Source organism: Hyaena hyaena, unplaced genomic scaffold (assembly GCF_003009895.1).
Source record: "Hyaena hyaena isolate Hyena2069 unplaced genomic scaffold, ASM300989v1 scaffold_894, whole genome shotgun sequence".
NCBI classification, from domain to species: domain Eukaryota; kingdom Metazoa; phylum Chordata; class Mammalia; order Carnivora; family Hyaenidae; genus Hyaena; species Hyaena hyaena.
Window position 1 is genome coordinate 525,097 of NW_024081526.1, and position 18,805 is coordinate 543,901.

Here is an 18,805-nt window from a genome sequence, read left to right on the forward strand (position 1 = left end):
CATAAAGACAGACACACTGACCAAAGTAATAGAATGGAGAACAGAAATAAACCCAAATATCCATGGCCAGTTGATTTCTGACAAGGGTGCCAAGACCTTTCAATGGGGGAAAGAATGGTCTCTTCAACAAATGGTGCTGGGACAACTAGATAACCACATGCAGAAGAATGAAGTTGGACCCCTACCTCACTCTATATTAAAAATTAACCAAAAGGAATCAGTAATTTAAATAAAAGAACTAAAACTAGAAAACTATTAGAAGACAGCACAGGGGTAAATCTTCATGACCATAGATTTGATATCGAAACCATGAGCAAAAAACAAAACACTAAACTTAATGTCATAAAAATAAAATCAAAGGACAATAAACTTAATGTCATAAAATCAAAGGACATTATCAAGAAAGTATGACAATTTACAGCATGGGAGAAAATATCTACATATCATGTATCTGATAAGGGTGTAGTATTCAGAATATATAACTCAACAACAAAAAGATAAGCAGCTGGATTAAAAACTGAGCAAAAGACCTGAATGTCTATACAAAGACCAACAACGCCATTAAAAGACATTGAATGTAATTAGTCATTCAGGAATATAAGTCAAAACCACAATGAGAAGACACTTTATAGTTACTAGGATGATTATAATTTAAAATTGGAAAATAGGGGCACCTGGGTGGCTCAGTTGGGTAAGGTTCTGATTCTTAATTTAGGCTCAGGTCATGATCTTAGGTTTGTGAGATAGAGCCCTAGGCATCAGACTACTCACTGACAGTGTGGAGCCTGTTTGGGATTCTATCCCTCCCTCTCTGCACCTCCTCTGCTCTTTCTCTCTCTCAAAAAAAAAAAAAAAAAAAAAAAGGATAGGAACTCTTGTTCATTGCTGGTAGGAATGTAAAATATTGCAGATATGAAAAAGTTTAGCAGTTCTTCAAGATTTAAACATAGAATTACCATAAAACATTGCAATTCTACTATGTATATACTCAGAAGAAATGAAAACATGTGTCTACACAGAAACTTGTACATAAATGTTTATATCAGCATTGCTCATAATAGCCAAAAGGTGGAAACAATCTAAATGTTCATCAATAGATGAATGGATAAACAAAGTGCCCATGTACATGCATATACATACAATGGGATATAGTTAGACATAAAAAAGAATGAAGTACTAATACATGCTACAACATGGAAATATCCTTAATATATTATACTAAGTGAAAGCCAGTGAACTATCCAGAAAAGGCAAATACATAGAGAAAACTGACTGTTACCAGAAAATGACAGGAGGAACAAAGAGGAAGTAATTAATGGGTATGAGGTGTTCTGGGTTAATAAAGTTTTGAAACTAAAAGGGTTGCATGCATTCTAAACACACTTAATGCCACTGAATTGTACATTAAATGGTTAAGTGTATGTTATGCGAATTTCACCTCAATATTTTTTAAAAAGGATCATCATGAAAAAGAATGGAGGTGTGTGGGAAGGATGAAACTAGTCTGCCTCTAAAGAGCCTTAATGTTCTCAATACAATTAATAGCTGAATTGAGAACCAAAAACTTATACCAAGTGCTAATGTGGTATGCAGAATAATGGCCCTCCAAAGATGTCTACATGTTCTAATCCCTGGGAAATGTGAATATGTTAAATTATACAGCATAGGAGAATTAAGATAGTGAATGAGTTGACCTTAAAATAGAGAGTTATTTTGAGAAGAGATAACCACTTCTTGAGGTTCACAGATTAAGAGGAATTGTGTTTTGGAGTGGATTATACAGATTTTCACCCATACCTGATTTAGATAATGAGATTCAGAACATCTGAGCTGATGAAATTTAGATGAGATTTTGAATGTTGAGTTGATGCTGTAATGGGGTTGATTCTTTTGGGGATGTTGGAATAGGATGAATGTATTTTACATGTGGGAAAAATATGAATCTTGGGTCAGAGGTCAGACTGATAGGCAGAATAATTGCTTCCAAAGTAAATACATCCTAATCTTTGGAATCTGTGAACATGTTACCTAACAGGGCAAAAGATTAAGTGGGATTAAGGTTGCTAATAAGCTGACCTTAACATAATGTGATTATCCTGGATAATACAGCTATAAGCACACAGAGAAAAGAAAAAAAATTTTTATCTGAAGGAAACTAGGAAAAGACACAGAAAAGGTAATATCTGGGCTTGATTAAAGAAGAGGAGGAGGAGAAGGAAACCAGGAAAAGGAAATGGCCATCATGACCCAAGAGCACAGCATATAGATAATGCATGTCAAAAGAAAAATGAATGTTATAGTGTAGATTAAGGAAGTTTTTCTACTGATTACTAACAGTTTTAATCAAAGATCAATGCTGAATTTTGTCTGAAATTTTTTGTTTTGGCATCTGTTAAGATTATATGATCTTTCTCCTTACATGGAAAATTACACTGTTGTTTTTTTTTTTTTTAAATGTTAAACCAATCTGCATACCTAAAATAAACCCAACTTGGTCTTGGTGGATATTGTATGTTGGGTTGCTAGTATTTTATTTAACATTTTTACATTTGGCTTTATAAGTGATATTAGCCTATAATTTTCCTTCTTTGTATCATCATTATTAAATTTTGACACCTAGATTATGCTGGTCCCATAAAATAATTTGGAAGTATTTGACTTAACTATTCTTTAAAAAAAAAAGTCTTGAAAAGAGTGGCACTATTTCTTCCTTAAATGGATGTTACAGTTCATAAATGAAGTCATCTGTACCTGGAGTTTTCTTTGTCCAAAGAGTTTTCAATTACAGATTCGATTTCTTGAATAGTTACGGAGCTATTTAGACTTTTGTTTCTTCCAGTGTCAACTTTGTTAAGTTAGATTTTTCTAGAAATTAATCCATTTCACAAAAAACTTCAAATTTAAGCCATTTATTTGTTAATTTTTTTTATTTTGAGAGAAAGTGAGCATGTGTGGGGGAGGGGCAGAGAAAGAGGGAGAGAGAATCCCAAGCAGGCTCTGCACTGTCAGGGCAGAGCCAGAGTCCCTATCTGAGGAACCATGAGATCATGACCTGAGCTGACATCAAGAGTCAGATGCTTAACCAAATGAGCCATGCAGACACCTCTTAAGCCATTTATAATATGTATTGTTTTCTTTTAAATATCTGTAGACTCTATAGTAATATTCCTTTTTTCATTCCTGATAATGGTTGTCTTCTCTTTTTTTCAAGTTTATTAGTTTAGTTACTGGGGGGAAAACACATTTGGGATTCGTTGATTTTCTGTATTGTATATATTTCCTGTATTGTTAATTTCTGCTCTTATCTTTTCCCTCTTCTTTCTTTGGTTAATTCTATTGCTCATCTTCTAACTAACTGAAATGGATGCTTAATTTATAAAGTTTGAGTTTTTCTTCTTTTCATATCTATGTACATGAAGCTATTAATATCCCCCAGATACTTTGTCAGAGTTATCTCACAAATTTTGCTGTGCAGCACTTTCACTATTAGTTATCCAAAAATATTTTTCTCATTTCCATTGAAATTTTTTTCACTACTTTTTTTGTTACTGATTTCCAGTTTCATTCCACTGTGATCAGATGTTATATTCTATAATTCTAATTCTTTATGTTTCACCCATGAGTTCTACCAAACATTTAAGGAAGAAACAATGCCAGTCTTATACAAACTCTTTCAATCTTTTGAAATTTGTTGAGACTTAACTTTATGACCTAATATGGTAAATTTATATAAAAGTCCATGCTGTAGATGTTAGGGGATATACTATAAGTGTCAAATTTGTCAATCTCATTGAAATTTTCTATACCCACACTGTGTGTTTTTTTTTTTATTTCTTTCTATATGTTCAATTACTATGAAATGTTGTATGCTGAAATCTATTATGATTTGTGATCTGTTTATATCTCTTAAAAGTAGTCAATTTTTTATTTATCTTGAGGCCATGCATGCAAATTTAGAATTACTATATTTTCCTGTAAAACAGTAATTCAAATTACTATATTTGAACTTTTATTTATAGTTATGAAATAACCACTTTATTTATTCCCAATATCTTTTTATTATCCTTTGGCTACTTTTAAGAATTTTTTCCCCTTTGCCTTGATTTTTCTGAAATATCTTTACGTTTCTAGGTGAGTATTTCTTTTTATACATCTTAGTTGGATTTCTTTGGCCTCTATAAATCTATAGATTGATTTTGTTAATCTGTTTTAAAATATTCTCAGTTATCTAATCTTCAAATAGAGCTTCTGCTCTATTCAAGATGGTTTTTCTATTGTCAGGTGACTTGTCTAGTAAACAAAAACTGAGCAATCTAATAAAAGGAAAAAAAAAAGGGTCAGGGACGAGGCAGGCTAAATCAACAGTACAAATAAAGACCAGATTTAAGCCCTAATAAATAACACATGAAATGAAAATAGATTAAATGCTCCAATGAAAGATTTTTCAGACATGATTTTTAAAAAAATCAATTAAATATTTGTCAAAACCCATAAAATGTAAACTACCAAAGGTGAACTTTAATGTACACTATAAACTCTGGATGATAATAATGTGTCAATGCAGGTTAATCAATTGTAAGAAATGTACTATGCTGGTGCAGGACACTGATAGGGAGGGTGTGTGTGGGGCCAAGGAGTATATGGGACCTGTGTACTGTCTGCTCAATTTTGCTGTACATTAAAACTGCTCTAAAATAAATTTTATTAAGAAAAGTCTGTTATTTATAAAAGACAAGTAATCCATTAAATAACTTTATGCTATATAAAATACAATCTTCAGTTAAAATTAAAGCTTTAATGAGAAAAAAACAGTAACCTCTAAAACTTCATTAATGTAACATATAAAGTAAAATATTACTGTTTACTTTGCAATCATCCTCTGTGAAACATGAAATGCATAAATAAAATCAGAACATAATTTAAAATATATTTAACATGAGGTCAAAATCTTGATTAAAATTAATTATAAGGGTCATTAATTAATCCAAGGGTCATTTAGACATCCATAGATAATACTATCTATGTAAACTACATAATAAAAGTCTTTGTGACTAAAATTAGAAACTACACCTAAAAAACCTGACTGAATCTTGCTGGTAGTTAAAAATTTGTGAAGAGCCAAGAGCCATGCAAGTACTTTACATTTACATGTATTACCTCTTATCATCCTTTCAACATTATGCTGCAGGTACTTTCAAAAGTGAACAAACGTAGGTTCAAAGATGTAAAACAGCTTATAAAAAATAACCACATCTGTCCATCTAACAGGGCTTATATACTATGTAGTGGTTAACCACTACATAGTATATAACTTCTTTTTCTAGGTTAACTTCTTGATAAAAAAATAAAGATTCAAGATCTCTACTCTATACCAGATGTTTTGCACATACACTAGATGTTCTAGTTACCACTAAACAGTGACTTAAAAGGAATTTTTAGAAGACAGTTGCAGAGGGGGCACCTGGGTGGCTTAGTCGGTTGAGTGTCCGACTTTCGCTTAGGCCATGATCTCGCGGTTCATGGGTTTGAGCCCCGCGTGGGGCTCTGTGCTGACTGCCAGCTCAGAGCCTGGAGCCTATTTCGGAGTCTGTGTCTCCCTCTCTCTGACCCTCCCCTGCTCACGCTGTCTCTCTCTCTCTCTCTCTCCTAGAAATAAATAAAAATATTTTTAAAAAAAAGAAGACAGTTGCAGAGACTTGGGCACCTGGATGACTCAGTCAGTTGAGACAGAGCCACAAGTTGGGTTCCACACTGGCAGTGCAGAGCCTGCTTGGGATTCTCGCTATCCGGCTCTCTCTCTGCCCCTCCCCTGTGCGTGCACGCGCTCTCTCTCAAAAAGAAAAAAAAAATGGCAGTTGCAGAGTATAGCCACTAAAATCAAAGTCTAATAATGTATGAATCAAAGTGCTTCTACGGCTTCTTTTCCCTATTTAAACCTGCATTTGCATAAAGATGCAATCAAACTATTATGTAGTATCACTTCATCTGCCATTCCAAGAACACAGAGCAGTATAATTTCAGGGCTAGTTCTTAGTCAACATATATAATAAAGTGTGGTGGAAATGAGACAAGTCTATGATCATTAAACTATAGTTAGGGCTATCAGCACCTTGGAGGACAAGTAGTAAGCAAAACACCTGTAACAAACCAGAAAAATGGTCTACTGAGAAGGAGAAAATGAAATTCAACCAAATGCTTAGGTACTGGAATTTAGCATTTACTGACCACTTTCTATATGCCAGGAAACTGTGCTACATATTGGGAATACAGAGTTAAAAAGGTGAGATAAATGCTACAGTATATACACAGGCACATATAAAAGGCTATTGGCACCTAACCTGAAGGGAAATGGGGAGAGAAAATGGGAAGAAAAAAAGTTAGAGAGGGCTTCCTATTGAAAATGGTACATGAACCAAACCTTAAAGGATGGATAGAAAATGAGACAGGTGAAGAAAAGTAAGGAACAAGATGTAGGAAGGCACAGAAACAAGAAAGCTCAACCCACTGAGAGAACTAAAAGACTTAATAAGATACAGAAGGCAGATACTGGGAGTGAAGTGAAAGAGAAAAATGAGAAAAATAAGGCCTACAAACAATCCTTCATGAGGGTGACTTTTATTCTGAAGGCCAGTGAAGGAGGTTAAACTGACATGAAGAGAATCAATTTTAACAGTAATCTAGGTTAAAAAAAAAAGCGATGAGGTTCAATACTAAGACAGTGGCAATGACAGACAAATACAAAATTCTATAGAAATAGAGAACGAGGCAAAGGGAAACATCTACAATATTTCTAGTTTCATTGACTGAGTGATTGGTGATGCTGTGACTGATGAGACAGAGGGCACTATCAGTTTACCTTACAGTGATCATTAAACTCCTATTCTTCAGGGATCAAGGAAAAGCTTTTAGGAGGAAATACCTAGTATGGGATTTAAACAATGAACAGAAATTAAAACAATGGTTTGGAGTCTGAAAATTGGCAGTGAAGGGTAGGCAATGGCTAATGACAAAAGAGGAGGCCAGATCAAAAGTGCTCTGAAGATGTCATCTTAGGGTGCGCCTGAGTGGCTCGGTTGGTTAAGCATCCAACTCTTGATTTCGGCTCAGGTCATGATTTCACAGTTTGTGCTGACAGCCTGAAGCCTGCCTGGGGTTCTCATTCTCTAACTCTCCCCTGTTCACGCTCTCTCTTTCTCAAAATAAATAAACTTAAAAAAAAAAGTCATCTTAGGACTTTTGGACTTTATCATTCCAGTAACAGAAAGCTATGTTGGAGTGATAAGGAAGAGAACAAAAGGACCGAATTTTGCAAAAATGACTCTGACTGCAAACTGAAAATGAATTGGATTGGTGAGCCAATGCTGAAAGGAGAAGTAGGGGTAAAAAATAACCCAAGTAAGAGATGACTAACTTGAGTCAGAATGATGGTGTCAGTGGTAACTTGCATAGGTGGATATAACTGAGATCTGGAAGGACTAGTGTCTACAACACATACTGTATTCTATGTAACCACTTAGCTACCCACTACCTTTTATCAAGCAACAAATTTATTGCTTTACAAAAAGTAAACCATTTGCGAAATTTAAAAAATTATCAATAGCTGAATGTTTTAATTCCAATTTCCAAAAGCCCCTCCGCTACCCCCCAATCAGGAAAGGCTTGAAGATGGAGGTAGATTTTGAGATGGATTTTGAAAAGATTATTATCACCTATTTATTAATAAAAAATAATTTAAAAAATGGAATCTTTAGATCTAAAGTATTAAGGATGATAATCAACATCTGGCATGTGAAACAGAATGGTAGTACAATTTACTAACAGAACACAGGAAAAGGCAAGGGGTATGGACATGTGTGTGTGTGTGTGCGCACACGTGTGCACACGTAGAGAGACAGACAGACTAGATTGAGAATGATAACAGTAAATGTTTTGTGTTTTTAGTAGATACAGTTTTGAAAAGGCTGCATTAGAGGTTCCTGTGAAGCACTTAAGTATCAATATCAACTATGCAAGGATATGACATTCAAAACTGAGATATAAATATTTAATACTCGAGAGAGAAAAGTGGGGCTAGGGGCCAAAACTTGGATGTCAGCAGCATATCTTTGGTAACTAAAATTCTGAGAGTAGCTAGTTTTCAAGAATACGTAGAGTAGGAAGTTAAGATGGCCAAGACAGATCCTTAAAAAACACCTACATTTTACAAACTGATACAGTAAATGATATCTACAGAAGAGACTGAGAAGATGAGCCAGAAGAATTAAAATGAAAATTAGGATAACAAGGTACTTCAAAAACCAAGATAAGAAAGAGTCTTGGGAAAAAATAAGTCAACAATATTCAATGTTGCCAACTTAAAAGACTCAAATGTCCATTAACACTGAGCATCAAAAAGACAGTTAATGTTTAAAAGGCAATTTCACTTAAGAAAGGAGAAAATAAGGTGAGGCAGAAGAGACTGGCAAAAGTAAGTCTTTTGGGAAACCCGGTTATAAAGATGATAGAATATGGGAACTAGGGTAGAGGAATATATAACGGAAGCAGAGTTTTTTTGGTTTCATTTTGTTTTCTAAAAGGAAGGAATCAGTAGAGTACAAGAAGTGAACAATGTGAGATAAAGGAATATAACATAGAAGAGGTACCACATGTAGCTGGGGATGGGAATCAGAGCACAGATGAAACATGATCTTCCAACAAAGGAGAAAAAGAATACATCCACATAAAAATATCAAACAGGGATGGATGGGGGTGCATTTTCTACTCACATAAACTTAAGTTCCTGCAGAACAGAAAAATTATACAAGTATGAATATATCTGTAAATCAAAATTTTAACAACGGTCTTCTCTGTGGGATGTGATTATGGTCTATATTGTTTTATTATGTTCTTTCATATTTTCCCAATTTTCTATAAGTATTTAATTATGTAAAAATATCTTTGTTCCTTGAACATCATCATAAATGCAGAAAATTTAGAAAATAAGTAAAAACAGAAAGGGAATAAACAATACTTATGACTTACCAACATATTGCTTTCATAGGTTAAGAAAATATATGTCAGTTATATTACTTAACGTTCTCTCAGAAAAAAGACAATTAATGGAAACACGGAATTGAAATAATAAAACTGATAAGTGACTCTATCATTCAGACATGATAGAAAGAGTGGATTCCAGTTTCCTCTTAGGTACCTAAATCTCTATTTTAAAAGAGGATTAATAAATCTCCACTTAAAAAGGCAGAATTCAGGTATTTGGAGATTAATTTAGTGGTAAATTTTAACACTGCCTTTATCCCTGGCCATAACTATTTTTAGTATTTAAGTATTATTTTAAGTACAAATTTCATCTCTCAAGAACATTCATGCTCAATGGCAACAATTTAAAAAAACAAAAAATTAAAATGGAGGCTTACAGTTGTGGTAAATTTGGTCTAACAAAGGGATCATTCTCTGCTCCATTGACTGCTTTGTTTTTCCTTTGTTTTGGTTCAGAATTGGTAGAGGGTGCCTGAGAATTATTAGCCGTGGGAGGTTTGCGCTTGGCTAGAAGTTTCCTTTGCCTTTCAATATCTTCCCTTTGCTGATTCACCCATTCTTGTTGCCTGTATAAAGATAAATGTAAAAAACCATATTTACTTTCTATTATTCTTAACAGGTGAAATATGAAAATACACTGATAAACATGAAAAATCATTTAACAAATCATATAACATCAAATATGGTTCTACTCTAAACTAACATACTCACTTTCTAGGTCTAATCTGAAGCATTCATTTCTAAACTCCCTAAATCCCTTGAACTATGGAAAGCTGTGTTGCCATTATAATCTCACGGTAGCCTGTATATCTCCACTTTCTTCTTTCTAATCAGCATTACTCCTACAGATACTTGATTAGAATGTCTCTAGGTAGACTACATTACTCCATGGGAATAGAGACTGCATCTATTTTCTACCCTATTGTATCCCTAGTGCCCAAAATAGTAATCAGCACATACTAGGTACTCAGTGAATATTTGCTGAATGACATAAATAGGCTATTAAAAAAAGAACAGAGGTGGGGTGCCTGGGTGGCTCAGTCCGTTAAGCGTCTTGATTTCAGTTCAGGTCATGATCTCATGGTTAGTGAGTTTGAGCCCCACGTCAGGCTCTGTGCTGACAGCTCAGAGCCTGGAGGCTGCTTCACATTCTGTGTCTCCCATTCTGTCCCTCCCTCTCAAAAATAAACATTAAAAAAAATTAAAAAAAAAAAAAAAACCAGAAGCAAGCACAGAGTAGATTTTATTTTTTATTTTTATTTATTTTTATTTTTTATATGTATTTATTTTTTAAATGTATATCTAAGTTAGCATATAGTGCAATAATGATTTCAGGAGTAGAATCCGGTGATTCGTCCCTTATATGAGCACTCAGTTCTCATTCCAACAGTGTCTTCCTTAATGACCCTTTTCCATTTAGCCCATCCCCCCAACCCACAACCCCTCCAGCAACCCTGTTTGTTCCCTATATTTAAAAGTCTCTTATGTTTTGTCCCTCACCTTTATGTTCATCTGTTTTGTATCTTAAATTCCACATATGAGTGAAGTCATATGATATCTGTCTTTGACTGATTTTGCTTAGCCTAATACCCTCTAGTTCCATCCAGTTGTTGCGAATGGCAAGCACAGAGTAGATTTTAAACATGCATCTCATCAGTGTTTGCAGAAAGAAAAACTTACAAAAGACAAATATGAATTTTAAAATGTGTAATGTTACTATTTTTTTTTACTTTCTATAATTAATTTATTTTTTATAATTTACATCTAAGTTAGCACCTGGTTCAACAATAACTTCAGGAGTAAATTCTTTGAGCCGCTTACCCATTTAGCCCACCCCCCCTCCTACAACCCCTCCAGCAACCCTGTTTGTTCTCTATATTTAAGACTCTCTCATGTTTTGTTCCCCCTCTATGTTTTTATTTTTACTTCCCTTCCTTTATGTTCATCTGTTTTGTATCTTGAAGTCCTCATATGAGTGAAGTCATACGATATGTCTTTCTCTAATATCGCTTAGCATAATACCCTCTTAGTTCCATCCACGTAGTTGCATATGGCAAGATTTCATTCTTTTTGATTGCTGAGTAATACTCCGTTTTATATATACATATATACACACACCACATCTTCTTTATCCTTTCATTCATCGATGGACATTTGGGCTCTTCCCATACTTTGGCTATTGTTGATAGTGCTGCTATAAATACTGGGGTGCCATGTGTCCCTTCAAAACAGTATAACTGTATCCGTTGGATAAATACCTAGTAGTGCAACTGGTGGGTCATGGGGTAGTTCTATTTTTAATTTTTTGAGGAACCTTCATACTAGTTTCCAGAGTGGCTGTACCAGTTTGCATTCCCACAAATATGAATTTAATGAAGTATTATTTTCTAAATTTACCTCTGTTAAAACTATTTGGGGGATGTGCAAGTGCTATCTTGAAATAAAAATTGATCTGAATATAAGAAATTTATGAAGAAGGGAGCCTGGGTGGCTCAGTCAGTTAAGAATCTGACTATATCTGAACCTTGATTTCTGCTCTGGTCATGATCCCAGGGCTGTAGGATCAAGCTCTACATTTGCCTCTGTGCTGAGGGTAGAGTCTGCTTGAGATTCTCTCCTCCCCACACATATACCCATGACTGCTATCTCTTTCTCACATACATACACATCATACTCAGTTTAAGGAATTTATAAAGAAAAAGGAAATTTTCACAATCTGAAGGAAACAAGAAATATCAGCATGGCTTTGAAAAATGAGCAATTAAAAAAAGTAAAAATATTACTGTTTCCCATTCAAGAATCTAAAGCTTATTAATTGTAAAAACAAACAAACAAAACTAAATATCATTACTATAAAAATATGGGTTAGAGATTTCAGCAATTTGACCAGAGCAAGAGGTTAACAGTGAAGATTTTTTTGTAATGTTTATTTTTGAGGGGGAAGGGTAGGGGAGGGACAGAGAAGAAGAGGAGGCAGAGAATCTGAAGCAAGCTCCAGGCTCTGAGCTGTCAGCACAGAGCCCAAAACGCAGGGCTCAAACCCATGAACCGTGAGATCAAGACCTTAGACAAAGTTGGATGCTTAACCAACTGACCCATCCACACAAACTTGTTTTCATAGTAACCGGTTCCCTTTTAGGTCACCTCACCACATTAAGAAAAAGTTTTAAAAACTCTACATGGTTATGACACTAAGGTTTAAAACAAGACAAATGTTTCAATTCCTTGGCTTCCCACCCCCACTCAAACCAGAACTACAGAACAACTACTCTGCTGATGAAAAATTGACTTTATGCACACTGCCTTTTCCTATGGTTCTAGCCAGATGGTAGTAGAATATGATCAGAATGAAAGAATCACTAACCACCCACGTAGAAGAGTAAAAGGGTGGAGAAAATTCAAGAATAGCAAAGCTAGAACAGGACTTTAATCCAGTTTTCATTTGGAAGTAGGAATAAATAACTGTATTTAAAAAGTTAACTTTTAAAGCTAGTTTAGAGCACAATCAAGATGTTATAAATGAAAATAAATACCAATAACCCTACTGATCAAAATCATAATGGAAAATAAAGAATTACTGGAGTAAATATATAGCAAACATCTGATTATTCAGGAATGACCACACAATTTAGAGATTTTTAATTTAACATTGCTAATATTTACTTCTCTCATCTTCCAACTACTTTGGGTTCTATCACTGATAAACTACTTGATATACACTGATAAGTCACTTGATATAAAATATGTAAGTGTAAATACCCAATAGGCCCTCAATTCAAGAAATGCAAGCAATTTTTTAAAAATTAGATTACTTGTTTACATAAAAATATACAAAGCAGGAGCAGCCAGACTGAAGAGGTCCATAGGGCAAGGCAGGAGGGAAGGGGGCAGAGCTCCCATGCCCTCTCCATGTGCACCACTCTCCCCAGACCTCCATGTGTTCACCAACCCAGAAGCTCCAAGTTTGCTCTTTTTTGATAGCTCAATGGTGAAATTTTAACTACTAACAGAGCTTGTATTTTAGATTTATATTTAAGGTTATACTATGTAACCTATTTTATTCATTACTAGGACAACTGTAGGTCTGGGTTTAGCAGCAGTTGTTCTTGCTTTTAAAATACTTAAAAATCATGGTTTCATTCTCAAATGTATCTCTAGTTTCACTGTCAATATTTTAGCTCAAGCTTAATCATCTTTCATTTGGACATCTCTCCATCTCAACTGCCAACAATTTACCTTCTTTCCAATATTATTCCCAAATTATCATGAGTTATCTTTCTAAAACCCAATTCTAACCGCACACACTATATACAAACCTTTAATAGCTCCATATTATCCACAGAATTAAAAGCCAAACTCTCTAGCATCACAAGAACAACATCCTTCACCAGCAAGACTGGTGTTGAACAAAAGCTAAATAAACCAACTGAGATAGAGAAGGCCATTCTGTGCTAAGTCCTGGGAACGAGTGTTTAAAATAGCGATGTTTATATAATATGAGAGAAAAGCTTTGCCTCCATTTTGCATGTAACTGAACGAGCTCTAGGAAATCTGATGTAAATGCTGCCACTACTACTGCTTTTCAGGTTTAAAAATTTTTATGGGTGAAAATAAGGCAGCAGAGGTCTTGGCTTCTTAACACATAGTCAATCATCTAAACTCAAAAATTTTTGTTTTAAAGTTTACCTCAGACACGCTAAAGCCACATGTTCAGTTCAACTGATTTATGAACTACTGTATCTGAAGCAGAAGAGAAAATGTTCCTGCCTTTTCCACAGAAACAGAGAGCAGGTAAGGGCTGAATATTAATACTGAAATAAGGATTGGAGAATGGGGGAAAAAACTAAGTAGAAAAATCCCAAGATAATATATATAGATGTAAATCTTCCAATGACAATTAAATTTTCCTCTCAAATCATCTATAAAGCTGGAAGGTCAATTTATATTTTGGAAAGTCATGTTTAAAATAACATATCATACTATATGGATGAATGCTAACTAATCAAGAAATCTGCTAACCCTGAAATCATAATACTTTCTTTTTAATGTTTTATTTATTTCTGAGAGAGAGAGACAGCATGAGCAGGGGAGGGTCAGAGAGAGAGGGAGACACAGAATCTGAAGCAGGTTCCAGGCTCTGAGCTGGCTGTCAGCACAGAGCTCCACGCGGGGCTTGAACCCATGAACCGTGAGGTCATGAGCTGAGTCAAAGTCGGATGCTTAACTGACTGAGCCACCCAGGCACTGCATACTTTTGTTTTACATTCCTTTCAAATGTACTAAATTCTGTGATTTCAAAGAGTAGTAAGGAGTAGATGTAGAACATAATTCCAAACGTACAATCTTTGAAAGTAATAAAAACCCAAAGGAACACTACATTTTTTAAAATGTAAGAATGACTAACTTCACAAGATTCTGAAACGCAAAACCATCTGTCCATTGTTCAGTGAATGAAGCACCATGTCTAACTGTTGTGAAGTGCCCAAGGCGTAATCTGTCTTGCATACTCTTCTCTCGGCTTGACAGTTTTTCTTGCGTACTCTGAAAGGAGGAAAAAATCATCAATTTTATTCATTTAAAATTTAAAACTGTACAAGGCAATAAAGGGGCCAAATGGAATGAAAAGGAAAATTCACTGAACTTTAAACTTACTTTTTCAATAAGCAGTTTTTTGCTCATTGATATGCACTTATTTAATCGTTCTTTATATTTTTCAAGTAATTTTTGTTGTTCATCTATTTGCCGTCTGAGATCACAATTAGCCTACAAAATGAGAAAATGGAAATGGTCTAGAATTTGTGTACACGAGACACTTAGGAATATTTTTAACATTCTGAAAAAACTATATAAAAAGAAAGCATTAATAAATTAAGAATCTGAGTATGATACTAAAAAATTTTATTTTTAAATTTTTTTAAATGTTTTATTTATTTTTGGGAGAAAGAGAGAGAGGAGACAGTGTGAGCAGGGGAGGGTCAGAGAGAGGGAGACACAGAATCTGAAGCAGGCTCCAGAGCTACAAACAGTGAGATCATAACCTGAGCCAAAATCGGACGCTTTACCGAGCCACCCAGGTGCCCCTAAACAAAATTATTTTAACATCTACTTATTGTGGCATAATACTGTTAATGTTGCTTAACTGTGCAGTGGAAAGTACATGGAATTTGTATGCATATTCCATGGTTCAAGTCCACATCCTAAGGTTTATAATCTTGGCTAAATTCAGTCAGTTATCTGAACCTTAGCTTATTTCTTTTTCATTTCTAAAATAGGGGTAATACCATATACCTCACTTACTTAAAAATAACTAAAATATAGCATATAAAGCGCCTAACACTTAAAAATGAATGTAAGTCTCTTCCATCTTTTGTAACTAATAAAAGTGTTCCATTAAACTTGGGGCTGACACTACAGATGCTTACCCAATAGCTAACTATTTCCACCACCTTTCTGGGCAACAAGATACCAATTCTGCTGACTTTCTAGGCAGCCATATGCTCATGAAAAGGGCCTTTCTACAAGTTCAGGCGATGAGTCAGATTAGTCTAGTATAGTGACAGAATAACATGGAGGGTCTGTTGTAATACAGACTGCTGGGTGGGAACACTCCCAAAGTTTCTATATAAGTTAGTCTGGGGTAGGGCCTGAAAATTATTTCTAATAAATTCCACGGGATGCTGATGCTTCTGGTCTGGGAATCATACTTTGAGAATCAAATTCTCACAGTTCTAGGCCAATATTGATGGAAGCCAAAAGACATAATATATCGAAAATGCTAGGAGAAAAGAGCTACGAATCTAAAATTACATACTTAATAAAATTACTTTTCAAGGAAAAGGGTAAAATAAAGAGATTCTCAGAGGAACACAAATGGAAGTCAGTACCAAGAAACCCTCCTCATTAGGTGCAATTCAAACAAAACCCCAACAAACTGTGTGTGTGTGTGTGTGTGTGTGTGTGTGTGTGTTCAAAATTTGATTCTAACATTTCTCTAAAACTACAAAGGGCCAAAAATAGCAAAGAAGAAAGAATATTTCTTCAATCACAAATCAAGATTTAATACAAAGCTATAGTAATTATGATCCTCCAAATCTATTTTCTCTTTCTTCATTAGTAATGAAAGCTAACATTTTATTCTGGGTTGTTATGTACCTATCTAAACTATCGTAACTGTGAGACTCTAGTAAGTATTTTATACATTGATATGACTTTCAAGATGAAAGCCATCCACTAAGGATAAAGGAGCAAAAAAACTCAAGGAGCCCAAATCCCATGAGACTCTATGAAGACATCAAACCTGGGTTGCCCAGTTCTGTTCTTCTCCAAAAACTAATATTGTGTCTCATTTAAACTATTACTGTTTATGTTCTCTGATAATAACAAAGACAACTGCTAAATGATAAAAGATGCTACACTAGTACAGGAATACACAAATAAAACATGGAACACAGAGGAAAATACAGAAATAGATTCACTTGTATATGAAACATAATTACATGATGAAACTGGCAGGAAAGAGTGGACTTTCAATTAAATGAGCTGGGCAACTAATTATCTCTATAGAAAGAAATTAAAATGAAACCCTATTTACACCATACCCAAAAACAAATTCCAGTGAGGTTAACAACTTGTATTGAAAAGCTAGAATATAAAGGTTTTAAAAGAAAATAGAGAGAAATATCTTTATAATCTTAGAAATAAAAAACAATTAGTTCTTTTGGTATACCTTTGATAATAATTTGGTACAAACAGAACATAAACTACAAACAAAAGGATGCATTTAATCATATAAAAATTTTAAATGCATCTAATCATCAAAAGACAGTATGAAGAAATAAGAAGACAATTTGCACACTGGGAGAAAATAAAAATATATGAACAAGAAATTGACATCAATAATAAAAACGACAGCAACCCACTAAGAAAAATGAGCAAAAAACATGATCAGTTATTTCACAAAACAGTTAATAAATATTTAAAAAGATGATAGAAGAGAATGCACAATAAAAGACACCTTGTTTTCATCAAATTGGCCAAAAAATTTATTATATCTGATTATAATAAGCCTTGACAAAAATAATAAGCAACAAGATTAGTTCTTGCTCACTGCCGGTAGGAGTGTAAACTAATGCAACCACTTTAGGAAAGATTTGGCATCTTATAATGCCAAAATTGAAGATGTGCATGCCATGTACTCTGGCCATGTCTCTCTGAAGCATATAAGACAAATTTTTCCACATTTGCCCTGGAAGACATGTACAAGAATATTCTTAGCTGAACTTTTCATATTAGCAAAAAATAGAAACAAAATGCCTACCAAGAAGAGAAAAGATATATTATGGTATATTCATATAACGCCTTACTATATAACATGAAACAAAGTACAAGACAACTCCACATATAACGTTTACTGAAAACAAGCAGGGCAAAAGCGTACATACAGCATAATTTTATGTAAAGTTCAAAAACCTTGAAATATGTTAAGAATGTACAGACACGTGATAAAACCATAAAGAAACGCAAAGGCATAATAAATAAAAAATAAATAAATAAATAAAACTTGGAACAACAGTTCATGGTAAAGGGATGTGAGAGAGTGACTGGGATAGGGTCAGGAAAGGTAAGTTGGATATTTCAAACATATAGGTCATTATTGTAGGATCATAGATGCTGGTTTCACGGAGTTTCTATACCAACAGTTCTTAATGCTGGCTTAAATTATTATTATTCGGAGGAGTTTTTAAATCTATCAGTGTTCAATTTCCCAACTCACAACAATTTTATCAGAAACCCTCAGGTTGAAGTTTCGGCTTGGGTACCTTTATAAAGTGCCTCCCACCTTTCCCGTTTGGTGATTCTAAAGAGCATCAAGGAGTGAGAACCACTGCTTCATACCTTACATTATAATACTTTCTGATGTCTCTTTTTGTATGGATTCCATTAAAAATTTCACAGGATTGAAGCAGTTACTTCTTTTTGTATAATAACCAAATGTCAGAGGTTTAAGACAAAATCAATTACATGCTTAAGACACAAAATGACTGTCTTAGGATAGTTCATCAAATAAAAATAAATTTTATAAACTTCCCTCCATTTCTCCAACTGTTTCTCTATTAACATTTAAAGAACTAATAATTTTCACTTTAAAACAGTTATTTTATATACTTAAAACTATCAGAAAAAGTTTATTTTCTTTCAGCTACAATTTTTTTTTTTACAATGCTAAGTATTTCCCCAAGTTTTACTACTGCCAAATAATTTACTCAGTATTTTCCCCTCCATGACTTATTACTTACCCTGAGCAAGTCATCTATACGACCTTCCTTCTTTTCCAGGTCCTGGTTTTTATTACTTTCTAATGCTGCTAATTTCAGCATTGTGAGATCAGTCTAAATGAAAGAAAGCTATTTGATTATCTTCATTATATATATCACTGCATGCAAATATAAAGTAGATTTTACTCGGGTTCTAAAAAGCAAAGAAAATGTTTGAGTTTGTGTTTATAAAAGTTATCCCAAAAGCCTCAGTATAGTTTTAAGTTTTAATACCTTCAGAAGTATAATTTCAATAAGCTTATAAAGAAATATTTAAAAGACTGATTACTAAAAGTTTTAGAATACTGTTATGTTCTTTATTAAAATTCAATATAACCACTCTTTCTGCTATCAACTCTGACTTTTGAACATGGCAAAAACTTTCATGAACTATTTAATGACTGAAAGCAATGTACTCGTAATACTAGTCTAAAGATTTGATGCATGTACAACAG

General features: G+C 34.1%; 1 protein-coding gene across 1 annotated transcript in view; it reads right to left on the reverse strand.

Moving 5' to 3' along the window:
• The window catches only part of TLK1 (tousled like kinase 1), a 144,329-nt gene that overhangs the window by 36,438 nt on the left and 89,086 nt on the right, over window positions 1-18,805 (reverse strand). Inside the window, exons 8-11 of the mRNA XM_039220476.1 lie at window positions 18,333-18,425; window positions 14,689-14,799; window positions 14,441-14,577; window positions 9,414-9,602 (exon numbers count right to left, since the gene is read on the reverse strand). Of these exons, the coding sequence (XP_039076407.1) occupies window positions 9,414-9,602; window positions 14,441-14,577; window positions 14,689-14,799; window positions 18,333-18,425 (530 nt within the window). The remainder of the gene's footprint in view (window positions 1-9,413; window positions 9,603-14,440; window positions 14,578-14,688; window positions 14,800-18,332; window positions 18,426-18,805) is intronic.